Source organism: Protopterus annectens, chromosome 2.part0 (assembly GCF_019279795.1).
Source record: "Protopterus annectens isolate FY-2018-M chromosome 2.part0, PAN1.0, whole genome shotgun sequence".
In the NCBI taxonomy this organism is placed as follows: domain Eukaryota; kingdom Metazoa; phylum Chordata; order Ceratodontiformes; family Protopteridae; genus Protopterus; species Protopterus annectens.
In genome coordinates this window covers 1,152,560,502-1,152,585,030 of record NC_056728.1, presented here as the reverse complement: position 1 = coordinate 1,152,585,030, position 24,529 = coordinate 1,152,560,502, and the positions used below count along the sequence as shown (strand labels likewise).

The 24,529-nt window shown below is 37.3% G+C and overlaps 1 protein-coding gene across 9 annotated transcripts in view; it reads left to right on the top strand.

Annotated features, from left to right (window-relative positions):
- Positions 1-24,529, top strand: part of LIN54 (lin-54 DREAM MuvB core complex component) — a 1,508,411-nt gene that overhangs the window by 1,098,445 nt on the left and 385,437 nt on the right. For all 9 annotated transcript variants that reach the window (XM_044061349.1, XM_044061353.1, XM_044061352.1 and 6 more), the window contains one exon: positions 19,773-19,864. In XM_044061349.1, the coding sequence (XP_043917284.1) occupies positions 19,773-19,864 (92 nt within the window). The remainder of the gene's footprint in view (positions 1-19,772; positions 19,865-24,529) is intronic.

Sequence of the window (24,529 nt, the reverse complement as noted above, 5' to 3'; positions counted from 1 at the left end):
TACTCCTTCCTCAACACAGGCCTTTAGCTATTCCTCCTGTTCTGGACATTGTAGATGATGCTTTCTTGGAATCTAGCCTTTCCCCAGACACTTTGCCTCCAGCTCCCAGAAAACCTGACAGATATTAGAGTACCTGACTCTCACAAGTTCCTGTTCAAGAATCCTACTGTGAATCCAGAGACCATTTCCCAAGGACCAAAGGGCATTAAGGCTAGTGCTGCTAAAAATCCTACCCCTTCTGATAGAGATTCTGGAGCCCTAGACAAATGGGGTAAGAAGGTATACACTTCTGCTACTTTGGCCATTAAGGCTTTAAATTGCCAGCTTCATATGTTAAAGTACAAGCAGCATATGATAGGACTACTTAAACAGAAAATGATGTTGATTCCTGACTATGCTGAACACAAAGAATTACAGGATTTAATGCATTCTGCAGAACAAGTTGGTAAACATACTTTGCAATGTGGTTTTGAGACTCTAGAAGCATCCTGCAGGGCTGCTGTCACTGGGTCTGTACTTAGAAGGCATGCTTAGCTTAAGGAACAAAACTTGCCAGATCATGTTAAAGCTAAATTACTGGATGCTCCCTTAAACCAAGACCGCCTGTTTGGCAAAAGGATGGAGGAAAAAGCTAAATCTATGCAAACTGTTAAAGATTTCCTACAGGTACAGCCTCCCAGATTTATTAGGTACTGGCCTTCTAAGAATTGGTCCTTTCCAGTTTCTCCCAAGCCTTCTCAGTCCAAACCCAGAAGCAGCAGACTACCCAAGTTACAGTCTCAGGCTGCGCACAGACCTAAGCAGCGGGGGGCTCCCACTTCCAAATCAGGGAGTAGTAAGCCACCCCCCTACGGAAAAATGGCGCAATGACTTACCCTTAGCCCTTCCAAGCCCTGCTCAGCTGCCTGCTCCCTTACGAGGAAAACTTGTCCTGCATGCAAAAACCTGGGAACTCAATACCCAGGACAAATGGGTTTTAAATAGTTTCACAAGGACACAGATTCCACTTCCACATCCTACCAACCCCAAACGGTTGGCCAGACTTGCCCTCAAATCAGTGGGTGGAGACCCACCAGCAAGTTCCCTCTCTTCTAAGTATCAGGGCTATTCAACCTGTGCCAGCAGAAGAAAGGGGACAAGGGTTTTATTCAAGACTTTTTCCTGGTATCCAGAAGAGACCGCTCCTGGCGTCCTATCCTGGACCTGTCTATTCTAAACACTTCAACAGTTGCTTCTATGCTAGGCAAAGATGCCTGGTTGGCAACCTTAGACTTAAAGGAAGCTTACTTGCACATTCCAATAAGGGAATCTTGCAGGAAATACCTACGCTGCAGGGCAGGCTCTATGCACTATCAGATCTCTGCACTTCCCTTTGGCTCATCTATTGCGCCCAGGGTGTTCACAAAGTGTCTAGCTCCAGCCATTGCATTTTGCAGGCAGAGAAATATTCAAATACACCCATACTTGGACAGTTGTCTGATTCAGGCAGAAAGCCAGGACTTGCTATTAAAAGATCTGGCAGTCGTACAAAGCTTCTAACCTCACTGGGGTACACCATAAATGGAAAGAAATCTCACCTAGTACCCTGCCAACAGATTGTATTCCTGGAAGCAAGCTTGAACACAACTTACCAAATGGGTTTCCTCACTCCAGGGAAGCAAGTTTATTTGACAACCTACTTCAAATTTTTGGCCATAAAGCCCCAGCTATCTGCAGGGAAAATTCTGCAAACCCTGTGGCTCATGGCCTCTTGCATTCTACTAATTCCATATGCAGGACTGCATATGAGGAAACCACAATGGTATCTAAAAAGCCTATGGAGTCAACATTCTCAGGACCTGGAATCAATGATTCCTATCATTCCTTGTATAAAGACAGAGTTCCTTTGGTGGGCAGAGGCCTGCTACCACAACAAGGGGCTCCCTTTCACTCTACCCCCTGCCACCCAAACCCTAACAGAAACATCAGACTATGCATGGGACACACTTGGCAGGGCAGTGCATTCAGGGCAAATGGAACCCGAGTCAGATGCACCTGCATATCAACTAAAAAGAAATGTTAGCTTTACAGAATTGCCTGACAGCCTTCAAAGACCGCATCCTTCCAGGGCAGTTATTGGTAAAGACAGACAACAACACAGTTATGGGGTACATAAGCAGGGGGGAAACCTACTCGTACCCTCTCTGCAGACTCGCCATGGCTCTGTAGAACACAGCCTTGAGCCTCCAAGTGCACCTACAAGCTCAGTTCCTGCCAGGCAAGCTAAATTCACTGGCAGGCGACTTGAGCAGAAATCTCTTGGTCCCACACAAATGGAAACTGGAACCAAAATGATTCAACCTCTTGAGGAACAAATGGGCGACTCCAGAGGTAGACCGGTTTGCCTCCCCTCAGAATTACCAGTTGGACAAATTCTGCACAAGGACTTCCCACAGTCAAGCTTGGAAAGTGGATGCCCTGTCCTTCACCTGGGAAAGCCTCTCAGTTTATGCCTTTCCCCCTTTGCCTCTCCTCTCGAAGGTTATGCTAAAGATCAAACAGGACAAGCCAAGGACAATACTGATTGCACAAGACTGGCCACGCCAGTACTGGTACCCCCTCTTGCGCATTATGACACTGCTGGAACCATGGCACCTGCCTCAGACCCCTTCCCTGCTGTCTCAGCAGGCGGGCCAGATTCTGCACTCTCGGCTTCAAACTCTGAACTTTGCAGCCTGGTTAATTCGTTGAGCTCTCCAATAGCATCCCTCAGTAAGCAGGTGCTAGATGTCATTAAGGAGGCCTAGTACTAGAAAATCCTATGCTGAAAAGTGGAAAAGATAACTGTTCTTGGAGCCAGGCTCAGGGGATGAGCACAACGGTGCCCAGCTTACCTCATATTCTTCAGTACTTAACAGAAATGCTCCACAAGGGCATATCCTTCTAGTCTATTAAAATTCATGCCTCTGCCATTTCGGCACATTATAATACTGAGCCCCACCCCTCTTCCCTCGCCCCCTGCTAAAGCAATTTCTTAGAGGGGCCAAAATCTTATAACCCCTACTCCAGCCTGGGACCTTAACTTTGTATTGGAAAAGCTCACTCTCCCTCCCTTTGAGCCAGCTGCAACTGCAGAGTTGAAATTCCTTTCTTGGAAAGCAGTCTTCCTTCTAGCCATCACTTTAGCAAGAAGAGTGTCTGGATTACAGGCTCTCATGGCAGTGGAACCCTTCATTATCTTCCATGCAGACAGGGTTTCCCTCAGGACCAGTCCTTTCTTTATGCCCAAGGTGGTGTCTAGTGTGGCCCTAAATCAGTTCATTCATCTGCCTACCTTTTTCCCTAATCCACAAAACAAAGGAGAACGAATACTGCACTCTGTGGACGGGCACAGACAACTTAGATTTTATTTGGACAGGACTAAGCCTCTCCAAAAATCTGAACAGCTGCTAGTTGGCTTTGCTGCAGGAGCAGAGGGGAAGGCCATTTCAAAGCAAACTATTTCTAAATGGATAGCCCATTGCATTCATTTCTGCTACAAGCACCATGGAAAACCTACCCCACATGGGGATAAAATCACATTCCACCAGGGCTGCATCTACCTCTGCAGCCTTTCTCAGAGGAGCTCCTACCAGGGACATCCTAGAAGCTGCTACCTGGAGCTCTGTACATACCTTCACCAAGCATTACCACATGCCTATTTTTTCTAAATCCAGAGCTGGTTTTGCCACTGCAGTCTTGCAGGACTTAATAGCTGTCCCTAATGCTCTCTAATTTCCTCCTCCCTTCCTTGGCTTTGGGAATCAACCCAAATGTGATGACTGCAACAGTGAAACACGAAGAACATAGTACAGTTGTGTACACTTACCATAAATGTAGATGTTCGAGTGTATACACTGTTGCAGTCCTGGTTACCCTCCCTCCAGCCCCCTGACTTCTCTTGGCTCTACCTTTCCTTCTTGTTTAGTATATTTACGTTTTTTGGTGTATTTGCTTTTTGATGGAGGTGTTCCATAATATATAATTGCTTCCCATTGAGGGGGCACCTGACATTTGGGGCAAGAAAAACTGATGTAATGGCGTCTGCTGCAAGTTTTATACCCCTGACTATCTGACGTCATGGAAGAAGAGACCGCATCCGACACAGGAATCCAAGACTCTGGTATTCAGGCCGGCTGAGGGCTACCTGCAGGCAGATAACCCAAATGTGATGACTGCAATAGTGAATACACTTGAACATCTACATTTATGGTAAGTGTACACAACTGTACTTTTACTTACTCAGCTGGTGATCTAAAGTAATTAAAATGTCAACCTTTTTTGGGTCTGATAAAATAATGCTCTAGTTATTGAGGCTTAATCTTAATAACATAGTACATTATTATTTCATGAATAAACAGTTGCACAGCACTGATGTCAAGAATTTTATAGTACTGAAAAATTGTTGCTTTGCTACTTGATAAACAGGTGAAGGGAGGCTAAATTTAAGAAAAACTGGAATGACAGGAGGAACGCTGGTGAACAATTCAGGAAACCACAAGTCAATAGCGTATAAAAGTTTAATATCCGCTTTCGTCACAACTTCATCAGAATACAATGAGAACAAAACCAAGTAGTTTAAATACACCAGTCAATTGGTACATAATTAACTTAAATAAAATAAAATAAAATGTATAATATTGAAGAATTAATTATACATTAAATAAAGACATTAAATCTATATCTTTAGAAACAGTTAATTTACGATGTTTTAAAAAACACTTCAGATTAATAGCTTCATTAAGTCCTGGAGAAATGTCAGATTTTAATCTTGACTTGCCAAAGGGTTTCCCGCTGTTCAATGTAATTCTTAAAATCCCCAGCCCTCTTATCAGATTTACAAATCTCTAAAACAAAGAACAAAAATTTTTTAAAAACTGAACACGTTACAGAGTGTTATATAAGGCGTTGTTGGAATCTTTAATTTTAATAGCGTATAAATGTTCTTTGATACGAGTGCCTAAAGTTCTCGTAGTCATCCGTACATAGAAGGCAGGGCAAGTAGAACACATACTAATATATACAACCCCACATCTGTTGCAATCAACAAATTCAGATACTTCTATAATTTTTTCTGAAGTAATAACATTGATGTAAGGACCTTCAGATATGTAGCGGCAAATGTTACAATGCTGACACCGAAACATACCCTTCTTTCTTCTCATCGCTGAGAAGTAATTTTTGACATGACATTCCAAAATACTCTTAAGAGTGTTGTTTTTACGAAACACAAATTTGGGTTTAGTCCCAACAACCTGAATGATGTCTGGATTACCCTGAATGACCTTCCAATTGTTCTCAAGAATAACTTTAATTTTATAAATGTCACTACTCATATCAAGAGAACAAAAATTATCACCACTAATGTCGTTGTGTGTACGTGCTCTAAGAGTATTGTGAATGTTACAAGACCGATGAAGAATGGGAGGAAAGTGTGTAAAACGTTTGTCGTAAACTTCGTTGCCAATATCAAGTAAAAATCTTTCATCATAGCCTCTGTATAAATAAAGAGGCAATAAAATGAAATTCCTGTATTAAAATCTCTTCCTTAGTAGTCATTCGGCTTGCTGTGATGTATTGCCCTCTGGGGATGTTTTTTGTAACATGTTTAGGATGTCCGCTACAATTGTGTAAATATCCATTAGTGAAGGTCTCTCTTCTGTGAATTCTACTGTGAAATTTTTGGTCATTAATGTCCCACCAAATGTGGGTGTCTAAAAAAATTGACACTTAACCCAACATCACCTAATGTGAACTTAAGATAGCTAGAAAGAGAATTAACATGACCAATTAAAGTCTGAACAGTATCATGACTACCCTCAATGATGAAAATCAAATCATCGATAAATCTACAAAAAAAGATGATGTTAAATTTCTCTTTTAAAATGGGAATAAACTCAAGCTCCCACCATGCCATAACAAGATTAGCATAGGTGGGGGCTGCTGGAGACCCCATGGCCACACCACGTTTTTGCTTATAATATCTGCTATTGAACAAGAAAAAATTATTTTCTAAGATGATGTCTAAAAACCTGCAAACTAAAGAAATAATGGAGTTATTAAAAAGCTTCCTTTTAACCAAATAACTGTGAACAGAATCAACACCCTCTTCATGAGGAATGCATGTATACAATGAAATAACGTCCATAGTGAAGATGATGTGCTTTACGGGATCAAACTGTTGCTTTTCAGAAAAAAATTCTCATTTTTTCTAAAAAATGCCAAGAATCCCTGATGAAAGACAAATTGTCATTCAATAATGGCCCCAATACAGCGTCAATAATAAGAGAAATTCCCTCAGTGATGGAATGTGGGGAAGAAACTATGGGACGTAAGGGGGGATTCAGCAAGTCCTTGTGGGTTTTTGGAATCCCAAATATGACTCCTATTTTGGGTTGTTCCACAAGACAGAAATTATATAAACTTAAACTGATTTCACCAGACATGAGAGCGTCATATAAATGTGAATGTACTGTCCGAAAACATTTTAAAATATCATAAAAAGCAATAGGTTCATATTCACAAGAGTTATCTAACATTTTTTGCATGTTACAATTGTAGCGTTCATGATCCATAATAACAATGTTGGAACCCTTATCACTTTTCATAAATTTTAGTTGCCCTGTAAGGGCTTTTAAATTTCTTAAGGCTTTCCTTTCTTGAAAAGACAAATTGTCACAAATATAATTATTTGTTTTAAATAAGTTGTCAATTTCTTTAATTTATAAATCTTCATAAGTTTTAATAGTATAATGAAGATTAGGAACATAACAAGAAAGCGTGCTAATAAAATTGCTAGCATCAGGTAAGTCGTGCATTAAATAAGAAAGATTTAATCTTCTAGTGAACTTCTTTATGTCAATAATGGTTTTACCGTAATTTGCCCTGTGACTGGGAATGAAAATAAGACCATATTTTAAAACAGTCAATTCGAAATTTGTAAACAAATGATCAGACAAATTAATAATGCCAAAACTGTCTAGTTGACCAGTTAGGCTTCGTCCCCCGACGAATTCGAGCCCAAAAAAGTCCGACTTCTGGTTAAAACTGAGCTTTTTATGTTGTTAGTAAGATGACTTTTCTTATTAGCACAAGGTTCAGTGGAAGTGGATAAAGGTTTTCTTTTATTACCTTTATTGGTGCCCAAACAGTCAGTGAGACTATCTACACCTGCAACATCCTCTATGCTGGCAGTGTGATGTTTATTTGGAGATCTATCGTGTAAAATGTCTGCAAATGAAGAAGAAGGTACCAACGGCGGAAAAGCCACATCATAATCACTGTGGCCGCTTTTAAGCACGTTGGTAACGATGTTTGAACTGCCATGATGAATATTGGAAGCAGCACCAAAATAGCTGCATTTTTTTAACAAAAGTAGCGCCTTGTCCTTGATTATCATAGTTACGCTGATTCAGAGCATAATGATTATAAGCAGTCTTGTTATTGTAAGATACAATGTCTCTTTCTAATTTAGACTGCTTCCTGCTCATGACATCTTTAGAATGTTGAGACAGTTCTTTAGTTAAAAATGAGAATAATGCATTAAATGCATCCCCAGAGAGTTGACGTCTAATGGAAGTCTCTATTTCTATAATGTCATTCATTATCAAACTCATTTTGTCAGTGTTATTGTCGATTAACAATTGTAAAAAACGAAATCCAGCTTCATTAAAAAAAGCAAGCAGTGAATCAAACATAGGATGTCCCAAATTGACACCATTGGGGCACTTAAAGCGTAAGCCCTTAGGTACAACGCCAAGCTCAATGCACTTCGCAAAGTAACAATTCTCTAAATCTAAAGACTTGTACCTTTTAAGGAGCTTTAAGAGAAGGTCTCGTTGGCTGTTCAGTTGACTGTTATTAATCTCCAAAGGGCCCCGATTAAAAACGTTGAAGGGATTATTCTCCCGGTTAAGTAAAAAAGCACAACTAGCGTTGTCAGAACCACCGGGGTGAGTGGAAACACGTTGTTTCTTAGTTGCGCACCCAATGTCAGGATGTGAAGGACTTACCAAATCAATTACTGTTTGTAATTCATCACAAGCCCCAACTGGGCTAGATGCTTGAATGGAATTAACCGAACTGCTGGCCTTCGCCACCAGAAAGTTCAATGAATTTTGAAAGTCGAACAATGTGGAAATGAGTAAACTGTTAATTTTGTCAGTTCCCGATGTCGGTGTGGAATGCACCAACAAATTCAACAAGGTGTCATCTGCAACCTCCGCCATAACAAGGCAAAAGACCAAAAACCAAATAAAGACGCCAAGCACACCAAAAACTGAAGAAAAACTGGAATGAGAGGAGGAACGCTGGTGAACAATTCAGGAAACCACAAGTCAATAGCGTATAAAAGTTTAATATCCGCTTTCGTCACAACTTCATCAGAATACAATGAGAACAAAACCAAGAAGGCCAGCAGTTCGGTTAATTCCATTCAAGCATCTAGCCCAGTTGGGGCTTGTGATGAATTACAAACAGTAATTGATTTGGGAAGTCCTTCACATCCTGCCAGTGGGTGCGCAACTAAGAAACAACGTGTTTCCACTCACCCCGGCGGTTCTGACAACGCTAGTTGTGCTTTTTTACTTAACCGGGAGAATAATCCCTTCAACGTTTTTAATCGGGGCCCTTTGGAGATTAATAACAGTCAACTGAACAGCCAACGAGACCTTCTCTTAAAGCTCCTTAAAAGGTATAAGTCTTTAGATTTAGAGAATTGTTACTTTGCGAAGTGCATTGAGCTTGGCGTTGTACCTAAGGGCTTACGCTTTATTTAAGTGCCCCAATGGTGTCAATTTGGGACATCCTATGTTTGATTCACTACTTGCTTTTTTTAATGAAGCTGGACTTCGTTTTTTACAATTGTTAATCGACAATAACACTGACAAAATGAGTTTGATAATGAATGACATTATAGAAATAGAGACTTCCATTAGACGTCAACTCTCTGGGGATGCATTTAATGCATTATTCTCATTTTTAACTAAAGAACTATCTCAACATTCTAAAGATGTCATGAGCAGGAAGCAGTCTAAATTAGAAAGAGACATTGTATCTTACAATAACAAGACTGCTTATAATCATTATGCTCTGAATCAGCGTAATTATGATAATCAAGGACAAGGCGCTACTTTTGTTAAAAAACGCAGCTATTTCGGTGCTGCTTCCAATATTCATCATGGCAGTTCAAACATCATTACCAACGTGCTTAAAAGCGGCCACAGTGATTATGATGTGGCTTTTCCGCCGTTGGTACCTTCTTCTTCATTTGCAGACATTTTACACGATAGATCTCCAAATAAACATCACACTGCCAGCATAGAGGATGTTGCAGGTGTAGACAGTCTCACTGACTGTTTGGGCACCAATGAAGGTAATAAAAGAAAACCTTTATCCACTTCCACTGAACCTTGTGCTAATAAGAAAAATCATCTTACTAACAACATAAAAAGCTCAGTTTTAACCAGAAGTTGGACTTTTTTGGGCTCGAATTCGTCGGGGGACGAAGCCTAACTGGTCAACTAGACAGTTTTGGCATTATTAATTTGTCTGATCATTTGTTTACAAATTTCGAATTTACTGTTTTAAAATATGGTCTTAATTTCATTCCCAGTCACAGGGCAAATTACGGTAAAACCATTATTGACATAAAGAAGTTCACTAGAAGATTAAATCTTTCTTATTTAATGCACGATTTACCTGATGCTAGCAATTTTATTAGCAGGCCTTCTTGTTATGTTCCTAATCTTCATTATACTATTAAAACTTATGAAGATTTATGTATTAAAGAAATTGACAACTTATTTAAAACAAATAATTATATTTGTGACAACTTGTCTTTTCAAGAAAGGAAATCCCTAAGAAATTTAAAAGCCCTTACAGGGCAACTTAGACTTATGAAAAGTGATAAGGGTTCCAGCATTGTTATTATGGATCATGAACGCTACAATTGTAACATGCAAAAAATGTTAGACAACTCTTGTGAATATGAACCTATTGCTTTTTATGATATTTTAAAATGTTTTCGGACAGTACATTCACATTTATATGACGCTCTCATGTCTGGTGGAAATGAGTAAACTGTTAATAGAACAAATCAGTTTAAGTTTATATAATTTCTGTCTTGTGGAACAACCCAAAATAGGAGTCATATTTGGGATTCCAAAAACCCACAAGGACTTGCTGAATCCCCCCTTACGTCCCATAGTTTCTTCCCCACATTCCATCACTGACGGAATTTCTCTTATTATTGACGCTGTATTGGGGCCATTATTGAATGACAATTTGTCTTTCATCAGGGATTCTTGGCATTTTTTAGAAAAAATTTGAGTTTTTTCTGAAAAGCAACAGTTTGATCCCGTAAAGCACATCATCTTCACTATGGACGTTATTTCATTGTATACATGCATTCCTCATGAAGTGGGTGTTCATTCTGTTCACAGTTATTTGGTTAAAAGGAAGCTTTTTAATAACTCCATTATTTCTTTAGTTTGCAGGTTTTTAGACATCATCTTAGAAAATAATTTTTTCTTGTTCAAGAGCAGATATTATAAGCAAAAACGTGGTGTGGCCATGGGGTCTCCAGAAGCCCCCGCCTATGCTAATCTTGTTATGGCATGGTGGGAGCTTGAGTTTATTCCCATTTTAAAAGAGAAATTTAACATCATCTTTTTTGTAGATTTATCGATGATTTGATTTTCATCATTGAGGGTAGTCATGATACTGTTCAGACTTTAATTGGTCATGTTAATTCTCTTTCTAGCTATCTTAAGTTCACATTAGGTGATGTTGGGTTAAGTGTCAATTTTTTAGACACCCACATTTGGTGGGACATTAATGACCAAAAATTTCACAGTAGAATTCACAGAAAAGAGACCTTCACTAATGGATATTTACACAATTGTAGCGGACATCCTAAACATGTTACAAAAAACATCCCCAGAGGGCAATACATCAGAGTAAGCCGAATGACTACTAAGGAAGAGATTTTAATACAGGAATTTCATTTTATTGCCTCTTTATTTATACATAGAGGCTATGATGAAAGATTTTTACTTGATATTGGCAACGAAGTTTACGACAAACGTTTTACACACTTTCCTCCCATTCTTCATCGGTCTTGTAACATTCACAATACTCTTAGAGCACGTACACACAACGACATTAGTGGTGATAATTTTTGTTCTCTTGATATGAGTAGTGACATTTATAAAATTAAAGTTATTCTTGAGAACAATTGGAAAGTCATTCAGGGTAATCCAGACATCATTCAGGTTGTTGGGACTAAACCCAAATTTGTGTTTCGTAAAAACAACACTCTTAAGAGTATTTTGGAATGTCATGTCAAAAATGACTTCTCAGCGATGAGAAGAAAGAAGGGTATGTTTCAGTGTCAGCATTGTAACATTTGCCGCTACATATCTGAAGATCCTTACATCAATGTTATTACTTCAGAAAAAATTATAGAAGTATCTGAATTTGTTGATTGCAACAGTTGTGGGGTTGTATATATTAGTATGTGTTCTACTTGCCCTGCCTTCTATGTAGGGATGACTACGAGAACTTTAGGCACTCGTATCAAAGAACATTTATACGCTATTAAAATTAAAGATTCCAACAACGCCTTATATAACACTCTGTAACGTGTTCAGTTTTTAAAAAAAAATTTGTTCTCTGTTTTAGAGATTTGTAAATCGGATGAGGGCTGGGGATTTTAAGAATTACATTGAACAGCGGGAAACCCTTTGGCAAGTCAGATTAAAATCTGACATTTCTCCAGGACTTAATGAAGCTATTAATCTGAAGTGTTTTTTAAAACATCGTAAATTAACGGTTTCTAAAGATATGTTTCTAAAGATATAGATTTAATGTCTTTATTTAATGTATAATTAATTCTTCAATATTATACATTTTATTTTATTTTAGTTAATTATGTACTAATTGATTGGTGTATTTAAACTACTTGGTTTTGTTCTCTTTGTATTCTGATGAAGTTGTGACGAAAGCGGATATTAAACTTTTATACGCTATTGACTTGTGGTTTCCTGAATTGTTCACCAGCGTTCCTCCTGTCATTCGAGTTTTTCTTCAGTTTTTGGTGTGCTTGGCATCTTTATTTGGTTTTTGGGGGCTAAATTTAGCTGAATAAAATAGCCTGAATATTGTATTGGAGTTTATTTTTTCTTTCTTTTGTGGCTCCCAATGAGAGAGACTATAATTGGCCGGTATCTTGTTATGCGCTTATGTCCCCCTCCTAGGAAACTGTTTGTTGTAGCAAGCTATTTACTCAGCTTCCTTTTACCATGTTTTGTCTTCCTAATTTATCTATATGTTTAGCATCATTGATTTGATGGATGATCAGAACATCCTTAGGGATGCTTTTTTCTTTGTGTTAGTAATTAAAATTACTATCCAGGCATGATAGTGGCCTGCTGTAAGCACAGCCTGCAAAGAAAGAGTAAGGAGGACCTACGCTAGAAAACGTATGGAGTGGATTAAGGAAAATGAAGTCAGGAAAACTGGCAGGTGCAGATGAACTTATAGCAGATATGATCAAGATATTGGGTGAGTTAGGGAAGAAATGGCTCCCGAGAGTAATCACAGCATTATAGAGAGACTGAGAGGAATTACCCCAGATGACTGGAGAAGAAGCAGTCTTGTACCACTGTACTAGAACAAAAGGAATATTCACAACTGTGGGTAATGCAACAGTATCAGACTCCTGTAACACTGCATGAAAGCGCTGGAGAGGGGGATTGATAAAGGAATATACAGACTAGTAGAAAATTAAATCGGATAACCGCAGTTTGGATTCAGATCAGGATGCAGTTTAACTGTCCTGATGTGTGCAGTGAAAAATATAATGGAGATGAGGGAAAGAGTCCAACCTAGGTATTCCTAGACTTGAAAACATTTGACGAGGTCCCAAAAAAGCTGATTTTTGGCAGTCGTCATTGTTCAACATCCTGAAATCATTGGTGGAGTTAGTGTAAAAGGAGTCAATGACACAAGTATGAACAGTGAGATAAAATGAACCAGGCTAAAAGCTTCAGGTATCTAGTAGGTGTGGTTGAAGGGTTAAGGAGAGGGAAAGTCTGAATGAAGAAGTCTATCTAGAATCATAAGTTGCTGCAGCCAGCTGGCACAAATTTGCTCTGGTACTATGTGAGAGAAGAAAGCCATCAAAACTGAAAATTAAGGTGCACAAAGCAATGGTGTGATTAGTGCTTCAGTGTGATGTGGGCAGTGAAGGCAGAACAACTGAGGAAGCTTAAGGTAATGGAGAATAAGTGCCTAAGATGGGTTTATAGGATGCTCACTAAGGGACAGATGAAATGAGAACATCAGGTGTGAAATTAAAGTAACCTCCATTGCAGAGAAGGTCAAGGAGAAGAGATAATGGTGGGTTGGTCACAAGTGCAGGAAAGAGGTAGACAATTTGGTAGAATGCAAGAGGAGGCAGGAGCATCTAGGCAAGAGGTGGATGGATTCCGTGAGAGTTTGGCTTGACTCTCATAGTAGGTAGGAGAGTAGCTCTGAACTGAGATGGACGGTGACAGTTGATGGTGACACCCTGACTCCATGGAAAAATGGAAAACGGGAGTTGATGTTGATGAATGTTAGTGGCCTGACAGCCCCCTCCCCAAGCGAGCAACAGTATTAGCTTACATTAAAACTATGCAGCTTAGCATGAGGTGTTTGCAAAAAATGTAATTTCTTTTCATTGAGTATCTGAAATTGTAGAAGGGAGACAGGATCAGTGAAGTCAGACTTTTTAAACAAGTATATAACTTTCAAATTGCCCTTTGTATCTAATTGAATTATTTGCATTTGGTAGCACACTCTCCTTTCTTGCAAATGGTTGTGGGTTCTGTTCCCATAACAAGTAGATCGATTCCTGACACTATAGTACCGCATAAGGAGGTGCTGCACTCCTGAGTGTGTTCTTTGCATGAGATGTTAAACCGAGGTACAGTCTGCTTGAGTTAGTAGTAACTCAAATGGATGTAAAAGATCCCACAACACCTGTCAAAAAGAGTAAGAGGTCCTTTATTTTATACAACAGTAAAAACGCATCTATTTACAAAATGTATGTATTTACAGGCGCGTGTACACATTTCTATTTTTTAAATATTTATAATTTTTCTTATAATATCTTCATTATTCTTTATTCTTCCATAATTGACCCCCCCCCCCCACTCCTTTTACCACAACCATAGTCTTATTTTTCACAATATGTTGTGTCTTTCAGCTTTTCCCGGTTAGGGGTCGCCACAGCAGAACTCCGGTCCGCTAATGATTGGCAGTAGATTTTTATGTGCCGAGTTGCCGGCCCTGATGCACAACCTTCAACGAAGGTACAACATCATTCAGTCTTTCATTCCAAATAATTTATTTTCTGTAATACGGGTTATCTGCCAACCTCAAATATTCTTTCTTTCTTGTTCTTATAATATCCATTCATAATCATATTCATATGTATGTTGTCATTAACATTCTCAAAAAAAATTTCTTCATACAGCTTTTTCCATAGTTTAATCACACTTTTACATTTCAAAAAACATGCTCTGTTGTCTCTTCTTCCCCATAAAATAAACACACTTTTTCAACTTACTTTCTTTTTATATGGCATATTCCCCTAAATTATTACCAGTCTCCATAGGAAATATTGACACTGTACTATCTTGGTATGCTATTTTTCCAGACTTTAATTGCTTTAATCACGTCTGGTAAATTTCCCATGGATTTACATAATAGTGTTTCATCACATTATTATACCACATCTTTCTATCTTTTTCTGTCATCAGTTTTTATTTTCTATGTTACTATTTTTTTTCTTAATAATTTTTAATTTCTTCATTTATATATTCTTTCTGTTTTTCTTATTTTCATCATCTCCCAGAACTTTTTATACTTAACATTTAAACATTCTCACAATTAATTTTCTTCATTTAACCACTTTCATGTTCTGTACAAGTTTAAAGAATCAAAATAAACAATTGGATCCCAATCCCCCATGTAAAACGCACTGTTTTTCATTGGTTTTAATCTTGAATCCCATATGAAAGAGAGCACCAGCTGCACAATTTCCTTTTCATATTTTTGTGGGATCATATAAACATTTGACATGTGTGCTGTTCTTCCTATTAATACAGATTTCAACATACTAATCTATACATCCTCCATAGAAGACGTAGTTCTTTTGTTTTATCAAACAGTGCATCACAACTACATAATTTTTCCAAATTTTATCCCCAGCAAAGAAATCTCATTCATTGAAAAATACCCATGCCCAACTTTTCTCACATTTTCATTGCATAATCTAATCCTTTCCTTTTATCTTTATTCAGAGTTATTCCCATTTCCTCTAAACATCCATTCAGGCAAACCAACACCCCCTCCCTCATTATATTTTGTACTTAGAAACTACAATTATATCTTCAGTGTGTGTTAAAACTAATGGAATCATCACCTCCTTTTGCATCACATGTCGAGTATCTTTCATTTTATAAGCTACTTCACTCACTATTGCATTCATTACCAGTGCAAACAATATTCCACTCATGGGACATCCTTGTCTTATACCATACTTCATACATATTTCTTTACTCAGCCACCCATTGATTAAAGCTCTCACTCTATTATTTTGATATGCTGACATAGCATTCTCCTTATTATGCTACTTGTTCCATAGTTCTCCATAACATCCCACAAAGCATCATGTCCTGCTGTATCAAATTCCTTGCTAATATCACCTACCATAAGTTTCACACCCTCCCTTATTACTTGTGTTATCATTCACAATTTCTCTCACAGCCATTAACAATTCTTGACATCCCTTCCTTTTTATAGCATATATACTTTCTTCATAATGTCCCTCATCTTTCCTTCTATTATCTTCTGGTTTATTTGCAAAAAAATGAAAATCTGTGTTTAGTGTGATGGGTCTCCATTTATTTATTTAATCATCTTTCTTCATAAACAAACCCTTCCTTCAATTGTTCATTCAGTACATTTACAAAATACTTTTTTTGCTACTCCACTATTTTTTGTAAATTCCATATTTTAAACCATCTGAGCCTGATACTGAATCAGCATTTACTTTTCTAAGTACTTCATCCAATTCACTAGTAGAAATTTCCATAACCGATTTTTCTTGAACTCGTTCTGGATTTTTTCTTTTGTTTTCCTTTTTACTCTTGCGCATATTTTCTACATGCTGAGAATACTTCAGTACTCATAATTTAATTGTATCCCTTGCTCCTCTCACATTTTCTTTTCCGTTATTATACTATGTTCTTTTACTATTTTACCAAATGTGCAGATACCTCCTCCCTTGTAAATATTTCTGCCTAAACAGTAATGCCTTATTTTTTCTCAGTTTCTTTTATATGTCCTACTACTCTGTTTTATTGTTCTGTATATCGTCTCCTACATTCCTATACAGTTTCTCTTCCTTTCTTACATCATCCTGCCATTGAACAGAATAATTTTTATACTTTTTAAAATTCAATCCAATAGTCAGACCAGTTGTTATAGAAGTGGTTGTGGTTATATGATCCTTCCATAACTGCAATACTTTCTCTCCAATTTCATTCCATAATGTCTCATTTATTCTTTTTATTCCCATTGCTGTTTTAATTTATTTCCTTTCTTCCATCACCTCCATCCATATTGCTAAATGGTGTGAAAAAACCCTCACAACTGTATCACCATCTGCAACCCCAAACACCTTCCATTAATGCAAAATAATCCGTTTCTGCCCCATCAAGTCCATTGACTTTTTTCCACACTGTTAATTTACCACATTTTATCACTTCATGTAATTTTTTACGTTTCCTTTTCTTTTTACATTTTCTCCTACATCTCACATTTTCACTTTTGTTTTTAAACAACGCAGATACTGCAGAGCAATGTTCATTTCCTAAATCATTTCCACACCAGAATTTTTCTGTTTGCAGTCTTTCTTCACTTGTCAGGAATTTTACATCCTCTAACAGAATAATATATAAAAACCCAGAACAGTTACCAAATTGTCCCGCTCATATCTGTTAGTGTAATTCTTTGTTCTTATTCTCACAGTTGGTTTTCTCTTATTTAAAAAAAAGCAGTTTTACTTAGCTTGTTGCAGCTCTCCTTTTTAACCTGCTATTACTGCTGCATATGTTTCAGTTACTGCATTATCTGCTGCCACAAAACCAGACATCTACTCAGTTTGTTGCTGCTTTTCTCTTTTATTTTCAGTTACTGCTGCATTCTGTGTTGCCACATCACCTGGTTCCTTTTCCTTATAACTTTTCTGGAAGAGCTGAGGAGTCATCTGCCATCTCACCCCATGAAACAGCAGAAATGTCACCTGGATCATCCTGCTCCATTATTTTTAACAGAACCTCATCTACAAGCCCTCCTGACACCAGTTCTATTATATGCACAACTTAAACAGACTTGTTTACTTTCTTCTCTATGGAGACAGCTAAATGCTCCTCATTTGTAACATCCACATTACAGGAATCTTTTTTACATTGTGAAGCTCCATATTGAACAAAATTTTTCCCAAATTTTCCACCTCCAAACTCCTCAGCTTCTCTCTCTCTCAATGCTGCTGCTTCCCTTAGGCCTCTTCCTTGCTGCTGTAGTAGACCACCTTCACCTTCTCGCAGCTCTAAAGAGTAGAGGAAGGTCCTCGAAGATCCGGTCAAATTTCCCCTAGTAGTATAAATACCAACTCAGGTCTCCTCTGAAGACTCTGAAAAGAGACTACTAACCTAGTAGGACTAACCCACTCAACAATGGCTAAATAAATTAAATAAAAAACAATTTACCTTTGTATTTCTCTGTGCCCTGGCAACTCCAGAGAATCAGATTTTGTGCTTGCTAATACAGTAGTGTTTGGTGAGAAGGCATGATGCCTGAAGTCCAGAATGGGTTAAGGAAGGTATTTCTTCTACCACTAGGTACAGTTGTGGACAGTTGGGAATGGTTAAACTTCAAAAAGCATTTGAGTATGTTTGCATGTTTCTTTGTGAGATATAAACAGTTTTATATTGTGAAGGCTATTATTTCAGGAGGTACTCTTGATGCAACTTTGTTGTCATGTCAGTTTTGTTCTGTGATTGTGCAGCCGTAACTCTCTCATGCAGTTAGTAATCAAGTAACATATGATCATCAGTAGAGATGTCTAACTTGTTTCTGCAGTCTCGCAGTGTTTCAGGAGTACTATGTTAAGATATGGGACGACTGAGGTTGAATTCTTGGCGATCTTTGCCTTTGTTCGTTGGAATTCTGTTAAGGAGATTTTGAGAAACAGAATTGCTTGATATGAAACTTAACAGAGCATCTTACAAGGAAGCCCTGGTGGCTTGGCAAGATTGGATATTAGATCTACTACTGGAGTTACACCACAAGGAATTACAGGTAGCAAGGACTACAGAGAATGCTAAAGCAAAGCTACTTGATAGTTCAGACTGTTGAACATTCGACTATTCATTCACCTAGTTTGAATAAGACAAATTGCTACCCTCAGGTTTGATTTTTGTACCCAAGGAATTTGCTGTAAAACTGATCGATAAGTCTTTGTGCACCAGTTTTCAATTTTCTTTTGTTGGACATTACTGACATTTACTTGTTGACATTTGAATGGTCTGCATTCGTAACCTTGATCTCTCAGGAGTGTAAAAGCAGGAAGGGAATGCTGTCAGACACAAACATTAAAATGATTTACAGTTTCAAAAAAAAAAAAAGTATACAGAGGATCTTCTTGTTGATCCGGCTGTACAGTAAGAACATACTTGTTATTCATGGTGAGCTCCGTAGACAACTGTACTTAATCTGTCTCACTTCATGATGATAGTGTCTCCATTTTCTAAGCAAAATAATGCTTTCCCAGATTAGCAATTTTGAGAAATTACTGACTTTTGAAGAGTATAGAAACTGTTCTCATGTGGCATTGGGCTTTACCATACCTACCTCTCAACCTGCAGACACTGAAAATAGAAACAAAGGCCCTTGAAAAATAGATGCATCCACCCAAAGATCTGGAATCTAATTAGCATAAAATTTGAATACCAAATAGCACACAACTCTTCCCACTTCAGGTAGGAATGTGGGGTACTACTCTTAAACAAGTGCTTAAAAAAGAGTGACAAAAATGATGGAAAAATACCGACATTATCAGTGTGTGTAAAGTCTATACACTTTAATGAATTGTGTTGCAGAATTGTACAACACAAGGTCTTTTTTTTTTTGTTTCTGAAAAAGGGACATGTAAGGCGAGTGTCCTCTTTCTTTAACTTATTGGTATCCTATTATGTTCATCATGTAGTGTTCTGATTTCAAAGATTGTGAATGATAAAGGTGGATTCAGATAATTGTTTAAATCAGGCCTGAAAATAGGAATGTTCCTCTAAAACAGGGACATTTGAGAGATCTGTCACAATACCCCTTTGCTGTCCATCATGTGTGAGTGATCCCTATGCTGTCAAGCATTATTGGCTGCATAGGATACCCATGCTGTAAATTCTAGTTACCAAAATGTATGACAGTGTACTTTGAAGCTAGTAAGGATGTTCATCAAACTACATGAGCTTGGTGATGCATTTCCACTGGTGTGCAGTTTCTGTATACATGAAGAAAGTGGAACAAATTAGATTAGCTTGGAATATGATGATTGGCAAGCCCTGAAATGGTAAGAGTTATTGCAAAGGTAATCATCTTGTTTAGTATGTTGGTAACCATAGTCTTTTCCTTTATTATAGTTACCTCAGTCCGCATACGTTTCTATTGCAAGCAATACAGCCTTTACAGCAACTACTGGGATTCAGACACAGTCTAGGCTACAGTTTAATGGGTAAGTCTTTTTGAATTCTATTCATACCTATAATATACCCAGTTTTTGTTATAGGATAAGATCAAAATTATTATGGAATCAGTATGTATGCTTGTATATGGCACCTTGGTTACCTGGCTGCTAATCAATGTGTCTCAGTGGTTGTGTGTATCTGTATGGCTGATTTTCCCCCCTTAGTCACTGTATGCCCTGTCACAAAGGTGCATTGTTTGGCAGTGGTGGCAGTTCTGTGCATGTGCCATAAGTCACATAGCCGCATGTCATCAAAAGTTCTTAGTGCCACTCAGTCGTTTCTGTACCTTATTGTTGCTTCTCAGTTTGCAGAAGTATTTTTTCATATTTTGCAGCTTATTCCTTATCCTGAATAATTATGCATTAATTGTTTAAATGCTAAAACACAGAGGTGATGTGATGCATTTTATTGGATCAACATAGATCAGCATAGGTCTGTTACTTGAGCTTTCAGATTAACAGAAGTCCTTTCGAAGGAATCAATACATCATCTGTGTAAAATACAGAGATTAATACCCATTTTTGTCTAGAAAGGGAGAAAATAATACATCATTTCATTCTTTTTAACTGTAAGACATATTTTGAAAATGCCATTGTGAGGAGGAAAAAATCTCAGCCTTGGTGTGAGCTTTCTCACTTTCTAATTTGTGATTTTTTGTACCTTCTGCTAAGGTAAAATGCAGTTCTGAAAGTGGCATGCATACGGTTTACACTGAGTACCACACCGTTTTCCTTTGTTACTGACATAATGTAAAATAACTTGCGACTTCCAGAATAGCTACATACCAAGTAACAAGTTGATGAAAACTATCACATTGTGAAAAGTGAGAAATTGTCAAGAAGGTAGTAGAAGTTTTCAGTTTGGGTAATATTCAGTTACTGGATAGTAAGTACATGCTTCGGTGCCAGCAAAGAAGACCTTTGGAGAAAGGTAGATAAAATTAGCTAGAAAATAAAAGAAGAAATAAAGGTCTGGCAATGAAGAACATTGAAACTGTTCAGCAAAATTCTGTTCAAGGTTCAACTTTAGTATAGAAGATGACTTCCAGTGATTCAGAGGGAAAAAATGCAGTCTGAGGTATTGGGGAAAAAAAACGGAGACACTGAAGAATATAACCAGGCTGTTCCTGCAAATAAAGTTAAATTACAAAGTCTGGAAAACTAGACGAAGCTTTACATAGCTATTCAGTTAAGCTGACAAAAATGCAGAAGTCAGAGGATGAAGCCAATGAAAGACTGGCTGAACATGAAGCTTTTCATGAACTGTTACAAAATAACAGAGTTAGATGACAGAGCACACAGAAAGCTGGTGATTTTCTGTTGTACCATAAAAATGGGAGAATTGTAAAACATCAATACTATTAGATTTAGAGTTTATGTGAAATGTGTTTCTGCAAGATGTGGCTGTAAAAGGCTGAAAGTTTGTCTGTGTTAAACTGGTGGGAGAACTATAAACCAGTGAACCCAATGTTGTCACTAGTGCTTTAGAAGGACATTGAAGGGACTGAAGAACTAACTGTAAGTAAAAAAAAAATGTTCTTGTTAAAGTTTGTATAAAAAATTCACAATGCAAATTTCATGTAATATTTTAAAGCAGTTCCTTGTAGTATGCAGTCATTGGTGTTCTAAACGTGAGGTCAGGGAATTTTCATCAGTGACTGCTATGTAAGATAGTTATAGTAAAGTAAGAAAGTGATTTTCCTTAATTGTAATGAATGTATGCTTTACATTTTAACAGCATGAAAAAGGGTGGAAAGAAGCAAGTTAAAGTTAAGAAAATATTATGATCTTGAACTGCCAGGGATGTAAAAATATACTGATTGTATTATACAAAGAGTTAAATATTATAATTTCCCATTATTTTTATAGAGGTGGATGTCCAGATGAATGTCCTTAGTTTGAGCTATAAACATTTTTAAATAGGCTTGAAAAACAAGAAAAAAATGCTTTAAAACATGGAAATTGTAGTTCTTTCTTGCAGTTGCAAACTTATTAGCAGTTTATCCATTAGCACCTGCAGATGGAGACAAGGAACAGATGGATCCAATCAAGTAATCATGAAAGGTTTGACCAGTATGTTCTGAGCAAAATATTTGTAAGGATTTTTTTCTTGCATTTGTAAAGTTGCTAGCTATTTTTTCTAAGCAAATGTTTTTTGTTAAAAACCAGGAACCTGCAGGTGCAAGCAGTAAACCAAAGAAGGTCTTGAGTGTGTTCTGAATGAAATGTACAGCATACAACATAATTAACTTTTAAAGGGAAAATTGGAAAAGCAGTTCATAAAGTTTTTTGAAACTGTGGGAAGTGAATAGTAATACAAGCAGTTGCTTCCTGGCAGCCTTAGTACTTTCATTCATTAAATATAGCAGTGCACAATTTAGTTTAAAGGTAGCGTGTGCACTTTTTCTTAATGCTAAAAGTTATAGTTTACTGTAAGCATGCAAGTTGTTGTCCTCATCTGTGATGCTAACAAGATATCAATCTGTGTAATGAGACAACAGACTCTAGAATGTATTGCAGCTTGGTTCTACCTAACTGTATGATAGGTAGTATGTAGATGCAGCATTCGATCAAGAGTGGTTGCTCCTGTTTAGAGGAGTAAACTTCATTTTTGGAAAGTGCATATAGTTTTGTGTTGTAAGGGATTTTGAGGGGGTTAAAACATATTTATTTTTTCCTTATTGAGTGTATTGAAGTGAAAAGTCTGTGAAAATATGACGAGGGTTCAAGTAAAGTTGAGAAGCAACTACATACAAGATCGTCCTGGCCAACGTTGGTGCATGCATGTAAGCTGCAAGTTGGAAACACTTTCAAAAATAACCTAAGTATGAATATATGTTTTTGGTTTATTTATTTATTGCATTTGTTTACCAAGATGGACTAACCGGGTAGATAATCTCTGCCCCTTTTCAACAAAGGCCCTGAGAGAAAATCTCCACATAAAATAATGCAGTTATAAACATGCATTTTGGAAAAAAAATAAATAGTGCAGTTGATGTCATTATAAATTAGATAAAAATTAAAGTACAAAAACATAGAAACAAAAATTATATTTTATAGTATGAAAAAAAATTTGAATTGATAAAATAGTTGTTGGCGCATTTAGCTAGTAACAGTAAAAACTGATGTGAGAGTCCGGCATTCACAATAAGATCTATATAGTTTTGTTTGTTTTACTTGATAAAATAATTACAGGATAGCATTAGTGTTTGGAAAATAGTTTGATAAGGAAAAAAATAGAGAAGTGTAAGTAAAACTGATTGTAGAGAGAGAAAAACTATTTAGGTTAACCTGGAGAGGTGCAAGAGCATAGCCAGTTGTTCTGTAGGTAGTCCTTTAGCTGTGGTTTAAAAGACTTATTGTTCTCTAACTGCCTGAGAGACTGAGGTAGGAAATTCCATATTTTAGATTGGTGGCTGGAGTATCGTTTTAGCTTATTATTTGATTTAGTAACTTTTACTAGCATTTTATCTGTAGAACATCGTGATGTACTGGGGCAGGAGTGCTGGAAGACATTTTTTAAACTTGGACACTTGTCAGGTTCCTTTTAACTTGTTGGTACAAAGATGAACGGAAGTTAAATACTGTTTTAATTCTAGCCACCAAAATTACTTTAATGCAGTGCAGTGGCATGTCCTGTAGTGATGATTTGTAGCAAAGTTTGCTATTTTATTGTAGTATTGCTCAAGTAAGAATTGGGTGGCTTGCAAGTTTGTTAGTGTGGGATCGACATAAAGGAGTGTTGGGAATGAGAAGAGATGCTGAGACATTAACATGACATTTTCTATTGGCTATGATAATGTTTAGAGGGCACCTACTTTTTCATGGATTTTCTTTTTACCTTGTTTTAGTATGGTTGTCAAACTTCAGGTTTTCATCAATAACTCCTACTAACTTTGCATATAATGTATGTGAGTAGCCTTTTATCAGAATGGCTGCTTAGTTACTGTTAATGTGAAATGTAAATGACTTTAAAGGTATAGACAACAGCAGAGAGCATTGAATTATGGTAAGATGTTTAGGGTGCAGATAGTGTTATGAAACACTCTTGAGTAGAAATAAGCATGAGAATATGAAGAAGAAAGGATTTCAGGATGGACATTCAGCAGAATGTCTGGGACAAAAGAGAAGGAGAATAATACTGGTTGTGGGGGGGATCTCATAGTAATAGAAGTGGCAGGGTGGAGACCATAATAATAGATTTGTGGTGGTAAGGGGTTGTTGGCAAGGAAAGAGGATTATGCTGGCATGTCTTTTATATTCTATTTAAAGCTGCTGTTGTGGAGCTTTGTAGAATTTTAGGACAAATAGGCTTTCAGCAGAGAATATTTAAGGATGGGGACTTTGGGGAAATTTTTGGACAAATAAGCTTTCAGCAGGGAATATTGAAGGTTGGGTTTGGAATCTGATTTGTAATAGTGAGGATATTTCATGAGGCCCTTAAAGGGAAATATAACAAAAACGTACATTTTTGAAGTGTATGAGATGAGAATGTTTGGTATGGAAACTGAGTTTATTAACAGGAACTAATAATTTATTTATTCCCCAAGATGCAATAACTGGACTAGATTAGATAGAAATGATAATCAACAGGAGCACTTGTATTTAATTGAAAGCTTTGCTATTCATTAATTAACTGTATTAAGTCATGCT